The 21,381-nt window shown below is 42.8% G+C and overlaps 1 protein-coding gene across 16 annotated transcripts in view; it reads right to left on the bottom strand.

Moving 5' to 3' along the window:
- LOC136487131 (uncharacterized) overlaps nucleotides 1-2,026 on the bottom strand; it is a 162,101-nt gene extending 160,075 nt beyond the window's left edge. For 9 of the 16 annotated variants that reach the window (XR_010767142.1, XR_010767144.1, XR_010767145.1 and 6 more), the window contains exons 1-5: nucleotides 1,131-2,023; nucleotides 938-1,014; nucleotides 739-806; nucleotides 351-405; nucleotides 196-251 (exon numbers count right to left, since the gene is read on the bottom strand). Coding sequence is in view for 7 of the 16 variants with exons in the window: in XM_066484258.1 (XP_066340355.1) it covers nucleotides 196-251; nucleotides 351-405; nucleotides 739-806; nucleotides 938-1,014; nucleotides 1,131-1,438 (564 nt within the window). In the remaining 9 variants the exon portion in view is untranslated. Of the gene's footprint in view, nucleotides 1-186; nucleotides 252-350; nucleotides 406-738; nucleotides 807-937; nucleotides 1,015-1,130 lie in introns of all 16 variants that reach the window. The other 7 variants (XM_066484262.1, XM_066484257.1, XM_066484263.1 and 4 more) reach the window with 7 other exon arrangements.
- Between the last annotated feature and the right edge of the window lie 19,355 nt (nucleotides 2,027-21,381).

Below are 21,381 nucleotides of genomic sequence, written 5' to 3'. Positions count from 1 at the left end.
GTCAATTTTCATCAAAGATTCTAAAAAGAAATGTCATACATTTATTAGGAAGCTTTCAAACTAGTTAACTAGTTCAATGCATATATTTTTAAGGGCCCAACAAGTAGAGCATGAGAATCTAAATATCAAATTCTCTATAAACTTCACATAGTGAAACACAAGCAGTAATAATTCAGCAAAGCTCACATGGCATACTTGTTTAAGGGCAGCTGCAGTAGATGTAACATAGTATAGCACACAAGTAGATGCCTCTGCAGAAGAGATCACCATGGTATAAATAGGGTTAGCACAAGTAGATGCCTCTGCAGATGGTTTGCGATTGACTAGTAGAAATTAAATGACAGGCTTACTTGAACCATTCTGGTATACTAAGTTCCGAATACCATTAAATTTAAGGTCACACATCTGCAAGGCAAAAGCAAGTGGGTTTTAATTTAAGGTCAATCATCTGCCATGATAATACTTAACAAGGCATACATTGCATATATTCAACTAACAGTAATGCAAGTAGTGTAGAACAAGGCATACATTGCATATATTCAACTAAAAGTTCCAAAAATATGTTCAGGTGTATGAACTCATACACCACCATCAATGAATATGGGTTGTTGCTGCTGTGAATGAACATCGTAGAGGCAAATATTACTCTGAACTGTGTAGATGAACATAACAGCTACATGAACTGCCGTAGGGACCAAACCAGGCAAACAAACAAAAAATAACAGTAGTTCTCTGAACCTGAAAGTGGAACGAGCTGCTGCAGTTTAACTTTGAACACACGTCCTCATGGAGCTCCAAAAATAAACCTGCAGGTTGAAAGATAATTGCGCTGCTGAAAGAGAAGCCCACCAGAAATAGCTACTAGAGAAAATCAAAACAAAAAGCACACGACTCAAGCTGTGCACTGGACAAACACGACGCCTACTGCGGCACCGACCTCCTGCGCCATCCCTGCCACTGTCGCTGAACTGGAACACCATGGATCTGGCCTCTCTACCATGGCGCCTAACGGATCTGGCATCCCCATTGACCAGGCGAAGCCGTCAAGATCCAAGCCATCGCAGCTCAGATCCGAATAGAAATAGACAAGGGATTGGGTATTTTCACACAGCACGAAGGGAGTGATGGACCTCTGGTGATGCTCAGCGTACCGCTCAGTAGGAAGAGGAGGGGTGGCGCCGGCCCCAGTCATCACGACGCGGCTGGCCAGGCGGCGGCGGCAGCATCGGTCGGGCGGTGCGGTGCTTGGGGGCCGGCGGCGTACATGGGAGGCTGAGGCACGGACGGCGCGGCTGTAAGGGGCGACGCCGGTAGCGGCCCAGCCGGAGGAGAGAGCAGGCGGGAGCAGGGGGAGGTGGGCGGCGTCACGAGAGAAGGGACCGGGAGAGAGAGAGAGGCTTCGTGAGGAAGAAGACATCGGCTGGGGGAAAACGCACATCCTATCCTCATTTTCATTTTTTATTTTCTTTTTTTATCATCTTTTTTTCTTCTTTTTTTTAAATGGTATAAACTGTGATATCAATATATGTTATATCAATGTACGGCACCGCTTGGAATTCAATAAGAGGCATAAATGACACCCATGATTTTGTGACAATTATGTTTATCTATCAGTGACACTATTTAATCATGCATCACAGATTTTTATCAGCTAAGATACAGAACGTCACATAATAGAGCTTTTTACGATGGTTTCTTTTAACGTCACGTCTTAACCGTCGTGTATAAGGGTATTTCTTGTAGTACGCCAGAACTATAACACAAAATAATAGAAAATGTCGAGCCAGAAATTTTTTGATGGTGCAATTTTATTCCTGGACCACTAGTAGAGAAACGATCTTTGATCCAGCTCAAAATTTGGCTTTAGTCCCGGTATTTTTCGTGCCCGGGACTAGAGAGACCTTTAGTCCCGGTTTGTAGCTCCAACCAGGACTAAAGCTCCCTGCCCAACGGCTACTGCGGTAGGCTTTTGCTGCAGGGGACCTTTAGTCCCGGTTGGAGCTACCAACCGGGACTAAAGGTTAACTTTTACTCTCGGTTTGTTCCTCCAACCAGGAGTAAAAGTCTACTCCCGGCTGGAGGCTCTGTCTGGGACTAGAAAGGGACCTTTAGTCCCGGTTTCTGTCTTCAACCGGAACTAAAGGTCCCCTCCTATTTAGCCCTTCTTCCTCCCTGAGCCCGAGCCACTTCGAGCTCAATGTTCTTGCTTCATCGCCGGCCTCTCTTCTTCCTCATCGCCGGTAATCACAAGATTTCTTCAATTTCTCCATCGATTCTTCGGCTCTAAAGGTTACCAACTTTATACTCTCATGTTTCATCAGTAGCATATCTCATTTTGTAGACTAGATATATGTGGTTTTTTATGGTGGATTTTTTTTATTTGTAAGCCATTTAAGCTCAAAATCAATTTAAAGTTTGCATATTTGGATGAAGGAAGGTTAAAGTAGTTATTCAAAACTAGTATTCAGCTTTCATTTCTAGCATGCATAGCACACTTCATGGTTTAGAGATATAGAGAATTTTAGAGTTTTTTTAATTTTATTTGTTTATAAAATAAGAAATTTATATTATATTAAAAATGAGTATAGAGAGTAGATGTCAACTACTTCCGGGTCCTCGGCCTCTCATTGGGTTCCAAAGCGACTGAGGCCGGACCTCCCTGTCATTGCATGCGGCAAGTGTGAGGAGAAGATTGTGATGGAGTACCGGGTGGGGAAGGAGTGTCCCAACAAGGGCCGTATCTTCTACAAGTGTCCGGATCGCAATGTGAGTTATTTTGTCGCATTTGATGATTATGGTTAATTTATAATTATTTTCATGATGATTGTGATTAAAGTTCTAATTTTTTGTTTTAATTTCAGTGGGATGGCACTAGATGTTCAGGCTGGTACTGGAAGGAAGAGTATGTTGAACACGTGCAAAACTCTCTTGCACAGACGGCTGATGAGGCAGTGATCCTACGGAAGAAGCCCATAGATATTGAACAAACGCATGATCTGTTTATTTTAGTTGGGATTGGTCGCGAAATCCTTATGCTGCTGAAGTGCATTTTAGCTTTAGTTTTTTTAGCGGTGGTTGGAATTGTCTACATTGTAGCGAGACTTTCATAAATTAATACCTTGTGTGGTGGCATGCATGTCGTATAATTAACTAATTATGTTTTATGTTTTAATATGGTATGTATGTCATGTAATGCAGATGAGACGGCATTGGATGTACAATGCTGATCGCCGCTCCCAAGAGTTCATTGAGGGCGTGCATTCTTTCTTACGTGTGGCCGAGGCAAACAAACGCGATGGTTTCATGTGCTGCCCATGTGACATATGTAAGAATTTGAAGGAATATGCTAGCTCAAGGAGTCTTCATTCACACTTGTTGAAGTTGGGTTTCATGCCAAACTATATTTGTTGGACGACGCACGGAGAAACCGGGGTTATAATGGAAAAAGGTGAAGAAGAACAATGGGACGATGATGACATTATTGCTGAATATAGTGCCTTCAATGAGACTACAATGGGGGAAGCGAAGAAGAGGTAGTGGCAGAAGATGAGCCCGCTGATGATCTTGGTCAGGCCATTCGTGACGCACAAAGAGAATGCGAAAGTAAAAAGGAGAAGATCAAGTTCGAGCGTATGCTAAAGGATCACAAGAAATTGATATACCCAACTTGTGATGCGGGATAGAAAAAGTTGGGTACCACACTGGAATTGCTGCAATGGAAGGCAAAGAATGATGTATCTGACAAGGGATTTGGGAGTTACTGAAAATCTAAAAGAAGATGCTTCCGAAGGATAACGAATTGCCCGTCACTACGTACGAAACAAAACAGGTAGTCTACCCTTTGGGATTAGAAATCCAGAAGATACATGCATATCCTAATGACTGCATCCTCTACCGTGGCGAGGAGTACGAGAAGTTAGATGCATGCCCGGTATGTCATGCATCGCGGTATAAGATCAGGCGAGATGACCCTGGTGATGTTGAGGGCGAACGTCCCACGAAGAAAATCCATGCCAAGATTATGTGGTATGCTCCTATAATACCACGCTTAAAACGTCTTTCTAGAAATAAAGATCATGCAAAGTTATTGCGATGGCACAAACAAGACCGTAAGGTAGACAATATGTTGAGACACCCTGCTGATGGGTCCTAGTGGAGAGCAATCGATAGAGAATTCTCAGAGTTTGCAAATGACGCAAGAAACTTAAGGTTTGCTTTAAGTACGGATGGTATGAATCCTTTCGAGGAGCAGAGCAGTAGTCATAGCACTTGGCCTATTACTCTATGTATCTACAACCTTCCTCCCTAGTTATGCATGAAGCGTAAGTTTATTATGATGCTAGTGCTCATCCAAGGCCCAAGGCAACCTGGCAACGACATTGATGTGTACCTGAGGCCACTAGTTGAAGAACTTCTACTTTTGTGGAATAGACCAGGTATACGTGTGTGGGATGAGCACAAACAGGAGCACTTTGACCTGCGAGCATTGTTGTTCGTAACAATCAATGATTGGCCTGCTCTAAGTAATCTTTCAGGACAATCAAACAAGGGATATAATGCATGCACGCACTGTTTCGATGACATTAAAGGTATATTCTTGAAAAAATGTCGAAAGATCGTGTACCTTGGCCATCGTCGATTTCTTCCTACGAATCACCCCCTAAGAAAGAAAGGCAAGCATTTTAAAGTTAAGGCAGACCACCAGACCAAGCCGAGCAACCGAACTGGTGAGGATGTACTCAATATAGTCAAGCATGTGAAACTAGTATTTGGAAAGGCACATGGCAGCGAACCTGTTCCAAACGATGCCGACGGTCACACACCCATGTGGAAGAAGTCCATATTTTGGGAGCCACCCTATTGGCAAGTCCTAGAGGTCCGTAGCGCGATCGATGTGATGCACCTAATGAAGAATCTTTGTGTGAACCTGCTAGGCTTCATGGGTGTGTATGGGAAGCCTAAGGACACACTTGAAGCACGACAAGACCTATGATGTTTGAAAGAACGAGACAACCTACATCCAGAGAAGACAGATGATGGACGCCATTACTAAAGTCCTGCCAGCTACACTCTTAGCAAAGAAGAGAAGGAAAGCATGTTTGAATGCTTAGCAAGCATCAAGGTACCATCTGGATTCTCCTCGAATATAAAAGGTATAATAAATGTGCCAGAGAAGAAATTCCTAAACTTAAAGCCCATGACTGCCACGTGCTCATGACGCAATTGCTTCTAGTTGCATTAAGAGGAATTCTACCTCCAAATATATGTCTAGCTACCGTGAAGCTATGTGCATTCCTCAATGCAATTTCTCAGAAGGCAATCGATCCAATGGATCTAGCTAAACTACAGAATGATGTGGTTCAATGTCTTATCAGCTTTGAGTTGGTGTTCCCTCCTTCCTTCTTTAATATCATGACACACCTCCTAGTTCACCTGGTCAAGGAGATTTGCATTCTTGGTCCTGTGTTCCTGCACAACATGTTCCCCTTTGAGAGGTTCATGGGAGTCCTAAAGAAATATGTTCACAACCGTGCTCGGCTAGAAGGAAGTATCACCATGGGCTATGGAACATAGGAGGTCATTGAGTTTTGTGTTGACTTTATTCCCGACCTTGACCCGATTGGTGTTCCTGAATCGCGACATGAGGGGAGACTAAGTGGAAAGGGGACACTAGGGAAGAAAACATATATTGGTACACAGGACAATTATTTTAATAAAGCACACTACATAGTTCTGCAAAACTCCTCCTTGGTGGATCCGTATATCGAGACACATAAAGAGTTGCTCCGATCCGAGTTTCTAGGGAAGTTTGAAGCTTGGATTACGCGTCAGCACATGGAAACTTTCAGCGACTGGTTGCGAAAAGAATGTCAGGGTGATGAGAGTATTAATGAGCAACTGTATTTGTTGGCTAGGCAGGCATCGTGGCATATCCTCACATACAAAGGGTACAAGATAAATGGGAATACATTTTACATAGTAGCCCAAGATAAAAGGAGCACCAACCAAAATAGTGGTGTCCGCATAGATGCCACCGACCCTAATGGAAATAAGCAAACATATTATGGCCGCATAGAGGAGATATGGGAACTAAACTATGCACCTACTTTTAAGGTACCTTTGTTCAAGTGCCAATGGGTAAAGGCGATTAGAGGTAGGGTAGCAGTCGACAACCAGTATGGAATGACAACCGTGGACCTCAACAATATTGTGTACAAAGATGAACCGTTCGTCCTTACCATGGATGTGAATCAGGTGTTCTATGTCAAGGACATGTCTACAAAACCGAAGAGAGGGAAAAACAACAACGACCCAATCAATGAGCCAAAGCGCCACATAGTTCTTTCAGAGAAAAGAAACATCATCGAAATTGAAGACAAGTCAGACATATCAGAAGATTATGAAAATGATGACCGAATTCTACCCTTCACGGTGAACAAAGACCTAATCATCTAGCTAAATAATGAGGACACTCCATGGTTACAGCGCGATCATAACTAAGGGATATACGTTAAGAAGAAGTTCACTACTGTGCCCGCTTGATATATATAGTGTATTCATATTTCTGTCGTGTATTCTTATTTTCTACCATTTAAATGAATTTTCTGCTTGACGGTGGATTTCCTGTGGAGAATGTGTGATGAAAAAACAAATGATCAACGTCAATAAGATATGAAAACTAATTTCCTGTCGAAAAGCAATAGTTTTAATGATTTTAATTAAGTAGTACATTTTTGCATGGTGAAAATTATGATTATTATTTACACTATGTTAAATATTTATACGATAAAACAAAAGAGTTTAGGTTACAGATTTTTCTTATGTACAATAATGCAAAACCAGGTCCCTAAATTCTTTTTGTATTTTTTGCTAATATTTTATTTACTGGGCAATTAACAACTCTCTTCGTATTTATATAAAAGAAATATATAAAAAAGGAAAAACTTCTACAAACTAGCGGGAAGCCAAACTGCAGCCCACCTTTACTCCCGGGTGGACCAACCACTCGGGACTAAAGGTCAGACCTTTAGTCCCGGTTCTAACCATCACCCGGGACTACTAAAGATGGGCTGCGTTTTCGTGGCCTGCCAAAATCCCCTTTACTCTTGGACCGTGGCTACACCCGGGACTTAAGGTCAGACCTTTAGTCCCGGTTATAACCATCACCCGGGACTAAAGAACCTTTAGTCCCAGTTCTAATAATCACCCGGGACTATAGGCCCCCCTTTATAAACCACGCAGTTCTCCCTTAGTTCTCTTCCTCTCTGTCTCCACCGCCTTCTTCTCCAACCGGATCCAGTAGCCGAAGCCTTCTTCTCCGTCGCCTCATCTTCTCCAACCGGATCCAGCAGCGCCGCCGCCCCCACCGGCCCCACGCGCACGCGCGCTTCTTCTTCGGCCGGCCAGCGCACGCCTCATGTCGTCCTCGTCCCCGGCCCACCTCGCCCCCAAGCAGTTCAAGGTTCTTCGAGGTGTCTATTACGACACATCTTCTCCAGGTTTGGCCCGGTCTCCCTCTTTCTCTGCACTCTCTTGCTGCTGTATGGCCAACTCGTTGATCAATGCCGTTGCTCAATGAATGTATCGCTTCGATTTGGTGCTAGCTAGTAGCCTTTGCAATTGGTGCATACTTCTGTTTATATGTTAGGCTCCTTGGTGCTAGAATGTGGGCGACATACTTGCTGCTGTATGGCACTAGATACGTTACGACCACCGCCTGCCCCGATTGTCTGTTGGTGGATTCGCTTTCATCGGAGTTGACACGTCGTGGCGTGGCGTGGTCCACTGCCCACGCGCACCACCACCGAGACTCGGAGAAGGTAGGCGCCCGCCGGTGCGGGCTACCTGGGGCGGCTGGCGTCGAGTCATGCCGTGGCCGCGGGCCTCCGCTACGTCCTTGGCTGCACGCTACACGTGACTGCGTTCTATTGGGATTTTGTACGCCGTCATCTCGGCTCCATCTTGTGTTTGTTGCATTTTTCGTTTTGACTTCACCACTCAACAGTTTGGCTAAAATTAGTTGACAAATTCCATTATTTAGCCATTTTGTAAAATAGAAAACTTCTAAAAAAAGAAGAGATCTACAACAGCTTTGTTTGATTATATATGGCCACAGTTATATATACAGAATATTACATGTCACAGCGATGGTTACCTTGTTTGCTACATGGCAAGTCTCAGTGCCAATATAAAAGCATTACAGAGTGCTAGCCTACTAGGTAGTAATATTATACAATTAGTAGGATGTGGAGTCTAGGCTCTGTGAGATGCAGTGTACAAATGGATGGGCAGCCATATTTACCATCGGCCTGTAATGAAACAGATTATTACTGTTTTTAGTAAAGTTTAAGTCTCTAACATGTTTTTTGGCTGCAGGAGCTGGACCTCGCGTTTGACACCTTGGATGTGAGCCACCGCCGCCACCATATATAATCCGTTTATGATGGATTAATTGTTCCAACCTTTTGTAATCGGATGGATGCGTGTGCCGAGCCCTTGTGCCGGCAATCTTGTAATGCGATTTTACGCTGAGCCATCGAGCTCAGTGGAGCACGGGCGTGGCCCGGTGTCTCGTCGTTTCCTCCTTTTTGCGCGGTAGCTTATGACGACGCCGGCCCCTAGATCCAAGACGTTCGACGGCGTCCATGATGTTGTAGTAGCAGGGCACGTAGTTCTCGTACTCGGGCGGGCATACCTCCGCCTCCTTAGTGCGAACTAGTTAGAAAATTGTAGAAAATCCATACTAGTTGAACTTGAGCACCGTGTTCATCTCGGCTAGCATGTTCTCTGCCGAGCGGTAACGGACGTCAAGGGGGAGCTTTAATTCTACGAGGGAGAGCGGCAACAGTCGTGGAAGACCGTGTTCCTTTCCTCGTAGAATCGTAGCTCTTCCGTGGCCAAGTACGGTGCCGTCTGGTGGAGAAATGTCTACTGAGATGATCACATAAGCAAGGTCAACTAGTACGGAAGCTTACGTGATCTTAGAAGAGGTGTGAGGTCATGAGAGCGTGTCACTTAGAATTAATTTTTCCATGAAATGAAATACTTAGAAATCATGCCTTTTTATTTTTTAGAATTAATTTTTCCATGAAATGAAAAACTTAGAAAATAGTTAGAAAATTATAGAAAATCCGTACTAGTTGATCACGTAGGTGGACCGTGTTCATCTCGGCTAGCATGTTCTCTGCCGAGCGGTAATGGACATCAAGGAGGAGCTTTGATTCTATGAGGGAGAGCGGCAACGGTCGTGAAAGACCGTGTTCCCTTCCTCGTAGAATCGGAGCTCTTCCGTGGCCAAGTACGGTGCCGTCCGGTGGAGAAATGCTTGCCGAGATGATCACGTAAGCAAGGTCAACTAGTACGGATGGTTATTTATTTAAACATGTTTTTGAGCTTAATTTGATGGATATTTGGTAGATATAGTTTTTATTTTTTATAGATATATCTAGTGGTGTAAAAGCTAGATGGCTGCCCCGAGAGACAACATGGATGAAGAAATGATGGATATTATCAACACCAGCACTCAATTGGCCGATGGTGACCAGCAGGATGTAGATAACGGGAGTAAATACCTGGCTCTTGAAGATAACCAAGAAAATATTGTGCAAGAAAACACTGGCGAGGTTTATATATTTATATATATATTTGAATATTATATTTATATATTTGAATATCTATCATCTATTATGTGTACACATGATATTTATTTATTCTTTTTTATACGTAGCCCTCTGGATCGACGACCACAACGGCAAAAAGCAAAAATATTCGAGGCCCGAAAAAACCATTGGAGGGGCGCTACATAATATCGGAATTCAATATCAAGATAGGCGAACCACTTGGTCCACATGCAAGGAAATTCGTGCAACACTATGGGTGCCTTGTAAGGGACAGACTTCCGATCAGTGCCTGTGAATGGAAGCAAAAGATCAATGAGCCTCATGTTAGTTTTGTCTCTGATCTTGATAAGAATTTAATTTGGGATGATATCCTTTAACATTTCACGTTGCAAGCGGATGATTATGATGCTATCAACGATGATGAATTGAAGGAACTAGTTCGAAAGTGGGCTATGAAGAAGATGGCCACACAATTTCAGACTTGGAAGAAATCCCTATACACGAAATACGTCAAGAAGAACCTAACGCCCAATTTCAATACTAGTGGCCCGCTCGCGAAGTTGAGGCCCTACTGGAATGATTTTGTACAGTACAAGACATCAGAAGAGGGTGAGGAACGGGTGAGAAGGAACCAAGAGAATGCCCGATAGAAGGTATACCACCATGGCATGGGATCAGGTGGCTACGCGACTGCCATTCCCAAGTGGGAAAAATGGAAGCGGACATTCTTGCCAAGGGTATCACACTAGAATCACTCAATTGGCCCAAACACGCGAAGAATTGGTTTTTCGCTCATGGGGGAAAACTGGACCTAGAGACCGGGAAGCTGGTTCATGTCCCAAAACTCGAAAGAGCAACACAAAGATTTTCTTATGCTCTATAAGCTAAAGCTATTGGTGCATTCATGCCCAATAGAGAGAAGGATGAACTGACGTATGCCATTGGGACTGCTGAACACAGTAGCCGAACGAGAGGTTTAGGATGGAACATTTCTTGGGAGCATGGTTTCCTAAACGACAGAGATACCTACAGAAGCCGACAGAGAAGGAAGTATGAGGAAGCAGCGCGGATCAGCAGGTTGGAGGAATATGTTCATGAGTCACGGGAGGCATTGCTTCAAGCACAGGAGCACGAAAAAAGACACGCAAGCTAGAATGCAGGACGAAATCATAAAGCAAGTGCAAATAGCAATGAGTGCCCAAAGGCAGGCATCAGATCCAGGAATCAACATTAATATTGGCCCCCTGATTAGTTGAAAAGCAGCTGCGCTTCCACGGAGTTGCCAAATCAAGATGACGCAATGCTACGTTTTCCCGTGGATGACATCACTGCACCATTTACATCATGTGAGCTACATATTCCAAAAGGGAATACCACAATCATGGTGGCTCTCGGTGTTTTTTCTCCTCCAGATCCTACCAAGACACCAAGAATCCATGGGGCAATAATACCACCTGGATATGTTAGCGTCTCAGTGGATAGAGTTAACAAAGGTTTTAGTGATCTGGCTCTTGACATTCCAGGAGGTGATGGGGAGAAGACTCTAGGAGAAGGAGAGAAGACATTCATACTATGGCGCAAGCGCTACATCATTATTCCTGGGGTATCTAGTCCACCGCCGCTTCCTCAATTGCCAGACAATAGGTGCAGACAAAAATGAACGAAACAATTTTTTCACTAATTTTCTATTGACATGCATGATTAATAATAACAATTTCTTATACCTAATTATTCTTTTTTGTACTCACATAGCAGGGCCTCCACCAACCTAAGTCCAATTATTCAATCTCTAGATCATCATAGTGCTTCGAGCAATGATTATGCAACGCCACCACTGCCGCCACCTCCAAGGAGGTCTCCAACGCCTCTAAGGAGGTCTCCAACGGCTGCCCCGCCTCCCTTCATGACCACGAAGTAGCCAGCTCCTAAGAGGTCCGCCCTGCAAATGAAGTCATTGGCCCACCAGCCGGCAAAGAAGAAAGCCTCCTCTAATCCAGTTATTCCCCAAAAACTGGCTTACGAGAAAAGTGAAAAGGAATTAAATGTTGCAGTACAAAAAGATGTGAGCAGTTTCTTCGAAAAAGTAAGAAAGCAACGAGAAGCGAGGGAGAACCCAGAGAAACCGTACTTCTACCTAGCTCCAGATCTTCTAAGAAAGAAGGTGGACCAGAAAAAGCAGGAATCTCAAAAGACCCTACCAAAATCGGACTACGACCGCTCTCTCACCAAGTCATTTGAGGCGAAGCAGAAAAAGACTAGAGCGGGGAAAGGTGTTGCACAACTCGGATAACAATCACAACAATCAGTCCCCCCTCTTATCATTCGTAATGAATATGGTTCAAACTTAGACGTACGAGGATACCGGTTTGGACCTTGCCCAAATGCTCGCTGAAGGACCATCTGCTCCGAAAGTGGATCCTTGGAAGAAATTTGAACATGGAAAGAGTCTATACAACCCTGAGGCCTTAGGTGAATTGGGTACGCAAATGTACCTGCTAAACAAGTGGTACATGGCGGTGTGTGAATGGGGAGAGACCTTTGTTTCTGTCAGAGTTAGAAACCAACATTACTTCCGTGGCGATGACATTATATATGTCGAGTTTTCAGAATTACACCAACTATGCCACCTGGACTCTCTCGACAAAAGTCTCATTAGCTGCTATTGTCTGTAAGTGTGATTATTTTCTACTATTAAAATGTATATATATAAAGCTACACGTATATATATAAATTATATATCCTCACACTATATTTTTATATATGCAGATATGAGATGATAGAACTCAGAAAGAGAAAGGATAATGATATTGGTTTCGTTGATTCAAATGTCGTATTCAAACAGCCTAATCTCCCGCCTCAATGGAAAGTTGAACTCGAGAAAAATCTCATGGGGTTCTTAGTGAACCAACAAAACAAGAACATACTCTTCCTCTACAACTTCAAGTGAGTGTTAAATAATTAATGTCGATCATATGGACATTTGTTCAGTTATTTGCTTACTAGCTAAGGTATCTCCCATATATATATGTTGACTCTAGTTAATGTCGATCATATTTGTGTATAAAAACATATGCAGTAATCACTGGATATTGATGATCATCGATATGGCCAATAGTCTGTTGAGCATCTTAGACTCGTTAAGAAAAGAGCAAACAGAGTACCAAGACATGATAGATATTATCCAAGGGTAATTTGGTCTCTCTAGCAACCATATATACCCCAATCTCTTAACTGCAACAATTATTAAAGGCCAAATTAATTTTTTATTTTATTGGGCGCAGTGTTTGGAAAAGTTTCATTGAGGAACACCACATGAAACATTGCAAAGCGCCACTGGATGTAATCGCACACAAAGTAAGTACTAGCTACATATATATATATATATATATATATATAATTCAATTAACACCATGCATGCTTTCAATTCACCGGATCTTTTTTCTCGTAAAAGTGGGTTCTGAGGCAAGAACAGGGGAACAACTACTGCGGATACAATGTTTGCGAGTTCATCATGGCGTACTCAAAAAGAACTCCTGAAGAGAACCTCAAAGTACGTTATATAAATATATTCATATATTCACAATTTCTTTTATTGCTCATATATATAAGTAATCACGTGACCAACACATATATATATATATATATATTAATACTTTTCCTTTAACTTTTATTGAAGACTCTATGGTTGAAGGAAAAAGTCATACGACGTGACCAACTGAAAGCAATTCAAGAGACCATAGCAGGATTTTTTAATGACCAGGTCCTAAACCCATAAACCCAGCTAGCGAGTTCTACAATGACATGAACGAAACATGGAAGCCAAACCAGATGGAGTGAATTTATTATGCCAAGAATATGATAGAATATACAATGCAAGCTTTATTTGTAATATATATATATATATACATATTATATGTACATAAAATAATGTACAATATATATATATGTAATATATACGTTAGTTTCATACTTTAGTTTGTACAAAATGTTCGAACATTGTAAACGTGTAGAATACGTATATTATTAGCAGCATAGAATGCGTATTCGAAAACCTATTCGAAAACCAAAACGAATCATCAATTGAAAATAGAAACAAAAAATAAAGAAAATAAAGAAAACCTTTAGTCCTGGGCGCGAAATCGGGACTAAAGGAGGGGCCCTTTAGTCCCGGATTCGTGCTCCTAGTTCCAAAACTGGGATTGAAGGGTGTTGAGAACCGGGAGTACAGCCTGTTTTCTCTACTAGTGGATGTTTATTTATTTGCAAGACAAATACATGTAGAGAATACATGCTAAGTCTCGTACCCAGGTCTTGATGCTACAGCTGCATGTAGTCATTGCACTTGTTTGAAGTACCTTTACTCTCCAGTTGCCACTTGGTCAACTTCTCTGACACCCGGGGAGCACGAGCCCTGTTCGCTTGGCTTATAAGTCGTGTTTTTTCAGTCAACGAACAATATTTTTCTCTCATAACAAATCTGCCAATAGTACTTTCAGTCATAGCTTATCAGCCCAGCAAACAGAGCCACTCTGGTCGTGGATGCATTTAAAGATGCCCGTGATTCATGAGAGTGCGGAGTGCATGATCCTTGATGCCTATGTTTGGGGACAGAGAGAATACACATGTGAATTAGTAGCTCGTATTGTTTCCATACAACACATGCACTAACACACCAGGGTGGAACAAAGAAAAAAAAACCAGAACATTATGGGAATCATAAAAGAATTGAAAAACATTAGCGGATCAAATTTTGTTGAACAAATAGAAAAGTAACATGGACCAAAATCAAAAAGGAGGAAAAAAATAAGCCTAACACAACCATACCTGCTATTTCAGCGTAAGCTAAATTTCAGCATAAGCGAATATGGCGCATATTTGTTTTATGGGAAGAACTAACAAAGCATAGGTCATGTAGCACTTGGTTTTAAGGACAAAATCAGATACACACCATATGTGTGCCTAGAAATTCAATTCCCACATATAGTTACAAATAAAGGGGTAATATCAAAGACAATGTCTTTATTACATAGCGCATAAATATTTGTTATAAAAGACATAGCCTTACTTTATAGTATATACTATAACTCTATTCTTCTGGCGAAGCCTCCAACACCACAGGAATCATCAACTGGTTGATCACAAGCCTAACTGTAAGTGCAATCAAGTCCTATTGTGGGTTTTGGCATTGATGACCACCAAATTAGAGGACTAATGAGATTTATCAAGATGACAAGCAGAGAATCGAAAAATGAGGATGATGTACAGGTTGCAGGTGTCCTAATTATAAAAGGTGGCTAGACCTAGCTCAAAGGAGGTTTAAATTCTTTTATGTTTTGAAATTGAGTTTAGGGAAAGCCATAGTATTAAGAGGGATTTTAGAACAGTTGGTCAACTGTTGAACAAGATGCTCAAATTCTCAGATTTACATCTTCTCACCTAGTCAAAATAGCCAGCCAAATTTCACCTCAACTTACCTATTTTGGCTAGGGCGACAGTGCCGCCCTTAACTGACCGTTGGACCCAAGGGGTATTTATACCCTTCAGGCCCCGCCCACAACGGTTATCTACTTCACTTCAGCCATTCTGCTCGAAACAGAACAGAACCAAAGCTCACCCTCTCTCCTCCATTGTTGCTCCTTCATCCCTCAAGCAAATCCTTGATTCCAACCATCAAAACTTGAGAGAAAAGGCAGCAAAACTCAATTGAAGAGCAGATCCACTGATTCCCAAAGTCTAAGAGCATTTGGTTCATGTTTGGCCGGCGGTTCTAGAGTTTGTTACTCTTGGAGCTTGCTCCTAGCCGGCTAGGCGTCGCCCTTGAGCTTGCCAACTCGTGTGGCAGCCTTGGAAGGTTTGTAACCTCATTCTCAGAGCTAAGAAATCACCTCTCACTTCAAGAGTTCATCCTCTTGATTTGAGAATGAGGGTAAGGCAAGCCTTTGTGGCAAGCCCAAGCCTTTTATGGCTTCCTCAACAACGTGGACTTAGGCAAACCTTTGTGCTGAGCTGAACCATGAGATAAATCTTGTGTTTTGCGTGCTTTATCTTGTTTACTTGCTGGTTTAGCTCTTTGGTAGCTGGTGCTAGGGTTTGGTTGCTCGATCCACTCTTGTGTGGTGTTTCTGTGGTATTCAGTCTTCGAACTGGATCTTATCTTTATATTGCAGGATTAAGCAGCTAATGGGGTCAGGTTCATCTCTATAAAATCTCAGCTATGTTAGATTTATTTTCCAAGAGCAGCAGTGCCGCCCTGCAGGCCGGCAGTGCCGCCCTCTGTTCTCACAGAGTTTTGAGTTGAATTTTTACCGACCTATTCACCCCCCTAGGTCTCCTTTATCTTCCTGTAGATCCTACAAGTGGTATCAGAGTGAGGTTGCTTCGTATACGCTTCACCGCGTGAAGTATGGAAGAAGAAGGAGGTTCGAGGACCATTCGCGATGCAAACGCAAGTGGTGTGCACATCGAGGATGTCGGCAGCAACAACGAGTTGTCCATGTCAACAGCAAGTGATGGCACCATCAAAGAAGCCAAGACCACCGATGCCGAAAGAAGAAAGGCAAGAAAAGAAAGAAAAGCCACCAAGATCGCAACAAGAGAAGCTAGAGAAAAGAAGAAGGAAGAGCAGCGGCTCAAGGACAAGAAGAAGAGAAAAGAAGCTAGAAGAATCACAAGAGAGGCAAGAGTCAAGAGAAGGGCAGCAAGAGCTCAAGAGCAAGAGAAGAATGAGTATGATGCATCATCTAGTGAGCTCTCTAGTAGCTCAGATGATGGAGATGATGATGTGTCATGCCATCATTCAAAAGATAGCAAGAAGGTGAAGAGCAAGGACAAGAAGGAGGATAGCAATGACAAGGGCAGCAGCAACAACAAGAACAAATATGCTGCCGTATCCTTTAATTATTCTTATTTGTCTAACCATAACAAAAGGTCCTTTATCAATGTACCCGTGGGCAAGTTGCCTCATTTTGATGGGACAAACTTTGCCAAGTGGAAGCACTTGATGGGTGCCTATCTTGTAGGTCTTCACCCCAGTCTTTGGGAGATTGTGGTGAATGGATTGCAGCCACCGGAAGATCCCAAAGAGCCAACAAATGAGGAGTTAGCTGCTGTCCATCTCAATGGCCAAGCCACTAGCATTCTTCTTAGTGCCTTAGATGGAAATGAGTACAACCGAGTGATGAATGTTAATGTTGCATAGCAGATTTGGGACACTTTGCATCTAGCACATGAAGGTGTTGATAAAGTGAGGAAAGCAAAGATTGATTTGTTGATGGCTAAGCTCAATAGGTTCGTGATTGTTGATGGAGAGGGGCCACAAGAGATGTTTGATGGATTGATGACCTTGGTGGGCAAGATTAGAGGCTATGGATGTGATGAGCTTGATGATCACAAAGTGGTGAAGATTATGTTGGAAGCCTACTCACCAAGAAATGAGACCGTAGTTACCTTGATTAGAGATAAGAAGAAGTTTGAGCACTTCACACCAAATGATGTGCTTGGAAGATTGTTGACATTTGACATTCAAAGAGAAGAAGCCAATGAGAGGAGAAGACTTGGTGAGTTGCAAGCCAAGCTAGAAGGCATGAAAATCAAGGAAGTAGCTCTCAAGGACAATAAATCAAGCAATCAAGGCACCTCCAACAAGGCAAAGGGCAGCAAGCAAGCATCAACAAATCAGCCCAAGGAAATCAAGTCAACTCCATAAAATGATGATCCAAGTTCATCCTCAAGTGAAGATGAAGATGATGGGGCTGATTACACGAAGATTGATGACATGGCTTTGTTCATGAAGAACTATCACAAGGGGCTAAAAAGGAATGGGTATAAAATAGTGCAAAGAAGGTTTCCAAACAAGAAGAAGAGGACTTGCTACAATTGTGGCAGCACCGAGCATTTCATTGCTAAGTGTCCCTATGAGAAGAAAGACAACAAATACAAGAGGGGCAACAATGAAGGCAAGCATGCACACAAAAAGAGATATAAGCAAATGGGAGAGGCACACATTGGGCATGAATGGGACTCAACTAAGGAGTCAAGTGATGATGATGTGAAGGTTGCAACCGTGGCTATTCAAAAGCCATCCTCTACACCAAGGCTCTTCAACAACATGTCCGATGATGATAACCACCACTCCACTCACATTTGTCTTATGGCAAAGGGTGAGAAGGTAAAATGAAGAGCCAAATCTCCTCCACCTCCTAGTGACATCTCTAGTAGTGAACTTAGTGATTCTAGTGATGATGAAACTAGTGATGTTGAGAAATATGCTAAATTGACTAAAAATTTGGATCCTAAGACCAAGCTCTTCATCACAAATCTAATGGAGGAATTAGAAAGTGTCAAAGCCGAGCTAGCCGATAGAGATGAAAATCTTGAGGAAACCGAAAAGATGTATATTGGCTTCAAGGAAGCTCTTGAGTTAGAGAGGAGTGAGGTGGACTCTTTGAACAAGGCCTTGGCCAAAGAACAAAGAGAACATGCTCTCACAAAGAAGGCAAATATTGCACTCAATGACAAGTATTGTGTCTTAGTTGAAAAGCACAACAAACTTGAGGAGCAATATAATCTTCTATTGGAGAGCACCCCTCTACCCTCTAACACAAATGACATTTCTATTCCCTCCACAAGCCAAGGGTGTGGAAAATGCTATAATCTTGACTTAAATATTTATTCCACTAACCTTACAAACATGGAGGTTATGAAAAAGGAGATTGCTAGGCTCAATGCTATGTTAGGCAAAAGGTGCATGGAAGGTAAGAAATCTGCTGGTGGCAAAGTTGAACAACCAAAGAGGCCGCAATACAAAGATGGAAGAAATCCACACATCAAGGATGGGCTTGGGCACACTCATGGAGGTAAAACCAATGGGAGAAAGGTAATCAATGGATATGAGTGTGTTCAGTTCATGAGCAAAGGGCAGGAAGGTATAGATAGGTCTGCACAGATGGTGGCACAAGGCCAGCCCAGAGCAGCACCGCTGCCTATGGGCGGTAGTGCCGCTGTAAAGGGCGGTAGTGACGCCCCCCACAGAAAAGGGAAGACCACCTCCTCCTCCTCCTCTACTCATGTCAAGCCCAAGAAGAAGGTGTCTCATCCTGAGCAGGTTGTCCAGAAACCAAAGAAATCTATCTGGGTCACTCCAAATAGATATGCTTATCAACCAAAGGCAAAAACACATCAACAATGTTTGAATTCTAACTTTGTTTTGCAGTACAACAGCAAGGGGGAAGTGTTTGCCAAGTTTGTTGGCAATGGTCGAAATGTTTATCTTAATGCTTCCATTTGGGTTCCTAAAGTTCTTGTGACTAACGTGCAAGGCCCTAAGAATATTTGGGGACCTAAAACTAGGAACTAAACTTGTGTTGCAGGCATACTCCTCTGGTGAGTCAAGTTGGGTACTTGACAGCGGCTGTACAAATCATATGACTGGAGAAAGGAGTATGTTCTCATCATACTCCCCAACTACAAACTCATATGAGAATATCATATTTGGTGACAATTCAAAAGGGGGTGTGATTGGACTTGGTAAAGTAGCTATTACACTTGATCATTCAATTACAAATGTCTTACATGTTGATTCCTTGAAGTATAATCTGATGTCTGTCTCTCAATTGTGTGAGATGGGCTACAATTGTCTCTTCATGGATAAGGGTGTGGAGGTCTCTAAGAGGGAGGATTCCTCTATTGTCTTTACGGGTCGCCTCAAGAACAAGCTTTACCTAGTTGATTTCAGCAAAAGTAAAGCTAAGCTTGAGACCTGTTTAGTGGCAAAATCTAGCATGGGTTGGCTATGGCATCGCCGACTAGCTCATGTTGGGATGAGGAACTTGGCCAAACTCCTAAAAGACAACCACATCCTTGGACTAACCAATATTCAATTTGAGAAAGATAGGATTTGTAGTGCTTGCCAAGCTAGAAAGCAAGTAGGTGTACCTCACCCACCAAAGAGCATCATGACCACCACACAACCGTTGGAGTTGATTCACATGGATCTCTTTGGACCAGTCGCCTACCTGAGCATCGGGGGTAACAAATATGGTCTAGTTATTGTTGATGATTATTCCTGCTTCACTTGGGTGTTCTTTGTTTATGATAAGTTCCAGGCACAAGAGAAAGTCAAGATATTTGTGAGAAGGGCACAAAGGGAGTTCGGTCTTCCTATCAAGAAGATGAGAAGTGACAGTGGGACTGAATTCAAGAATACTCTAGTTGAAGAGTTTCTTGACGATGAGGGCATCAAGCATTAGTTTTCAACTCCTTACACTCCTCAACAAAATGGTGTAGTAGAGAGGAAAAGCCGTACACTTCTTGATATGGCAAGGACAATGCTAGATGAGTACAAGACGTCGAACCTCTTTTGGAGTGATGCCGTCAACACCGCTTGCCATGCCATCAACCGCCTCTACTTACACAAGAAACTCAAGAAGACTTCATATGAGCTTCTAACCGGTAACAAACTAAAGGTGTCATACTTTAGGGTGTTTGGGTGCAAGTGTTTTATACTTAACAAAAGACACAAAACCTCTAAATTCGCACCTAAAGTTGATGAAGGCATTCTTCTTGGTTATGGATCAAATGAGCATGCCTATCGTGTCTTCAACAAAACCATGGGTAGAGTTGAAGTCATGGTAGATGTGACATTTGATGAATCTAATGGCTCTCAAGTGGAGCAAGTTGATTCAAGTGTTGTAGAAAAGGAGGATCCACCATATGAGGCAATCAAGCAAATGGCTATAGGCGACATTAGGCCACAAGAAGATCGAGCCACTGATGATGAGGATCCCTAGGCTGTTGCTGCACAAATTTCTGTTGGCGTACTCCATCGACAAGGGCAGCACTCACCTGCTGAAAATTAGTAGGGCGGCAGTGCCGCCCCATCCACCTCAGTAGCAGCTCCTTCAACTCCTACTCCACCACTTCAAGGGCTCAACTTGGAGCCTATCTTTGAACAAGAAGAAGCTAAAGGTCCAGAAGAAGAACAAGGAGGTATTGAGCATCCAAGGCTACGTCAAACTATACAATGGGATCACCCCATTGACAACATCCTTGGGAGCATTCGAAAGGGGGTAACAACTCGTTCACATTTAGCAAATTTTTGTCAATGTTACACATTTGTTTCCTCTTTGGAACCTCTCAAGGTAGAACAAGCACTTGGAGATCCGGATTGGGTCATGGCCATGCAAGAAGAGCTCAACAACTTTGAGAGAAATCAAGTGTGGAACTTGGTGGAAAGGCCCAATACCAATGTCATTGGTACCAAGTGGGTCTTCCACAACAAGCAAGATGAAAATGGCGTGGTGACAAGGAACAAGGCAAGATAGGTGGCCCAAGGCTTCACTCAAGTAGAAGGCTTGGACTTTGAAGAAACATATGCACCGGTGGCAAGACTTGAAGCAATTCGAATGCTTCTAGCCTTTGCTGCCCATCATGACTTCAAGCTGTACCAAATGGATGTCAAGAGTGCATTCCTCAATGGCCCAATACAAGAGTTGGTGTATGTGGAGCAGCCACCAGGGTTTGAAGATCCCAAGTTCCCCAACCATGTCTATAAACTCCAAAAGGCGCTCTATGGGCTTAAGCAAGCACCAAGAGCATGGTATGAATGCCTTAAAGAATTCTTGCTCAAACAAGGCTTTGAAATAGGCAAAGCTGACCCTACACTCTTTACTCACAAAGTTGGAAATGATATATTTGTGTGCCAAATATATGTCGATGACATAATATTTGGTAGTACTAACCATGTGTATTGTGAGGAGTTTAG

This window comes from Miscanthus floridulus, chromosome 10 (genome assembly GCF_019320115.1).
Source record: "Miscanthus floridulus cultivar M001 chromosome 10, ASM1932011v1, whole genome shotgun sequence".
In the NCBI taxonomy this organism is placed as follows: domain Eukaryota; kingdom Viridiplantae; phylum Streptophyta; class Magnoliopsida; order Poales; family Poaceae; genus Miscanthus; species Miscanthus floridulus.
The sequence above is the reverse complement of the archived record's forward strand: the minus strand, read 5'-3'. Positions and strand labels throughout refer to the sequence as shown.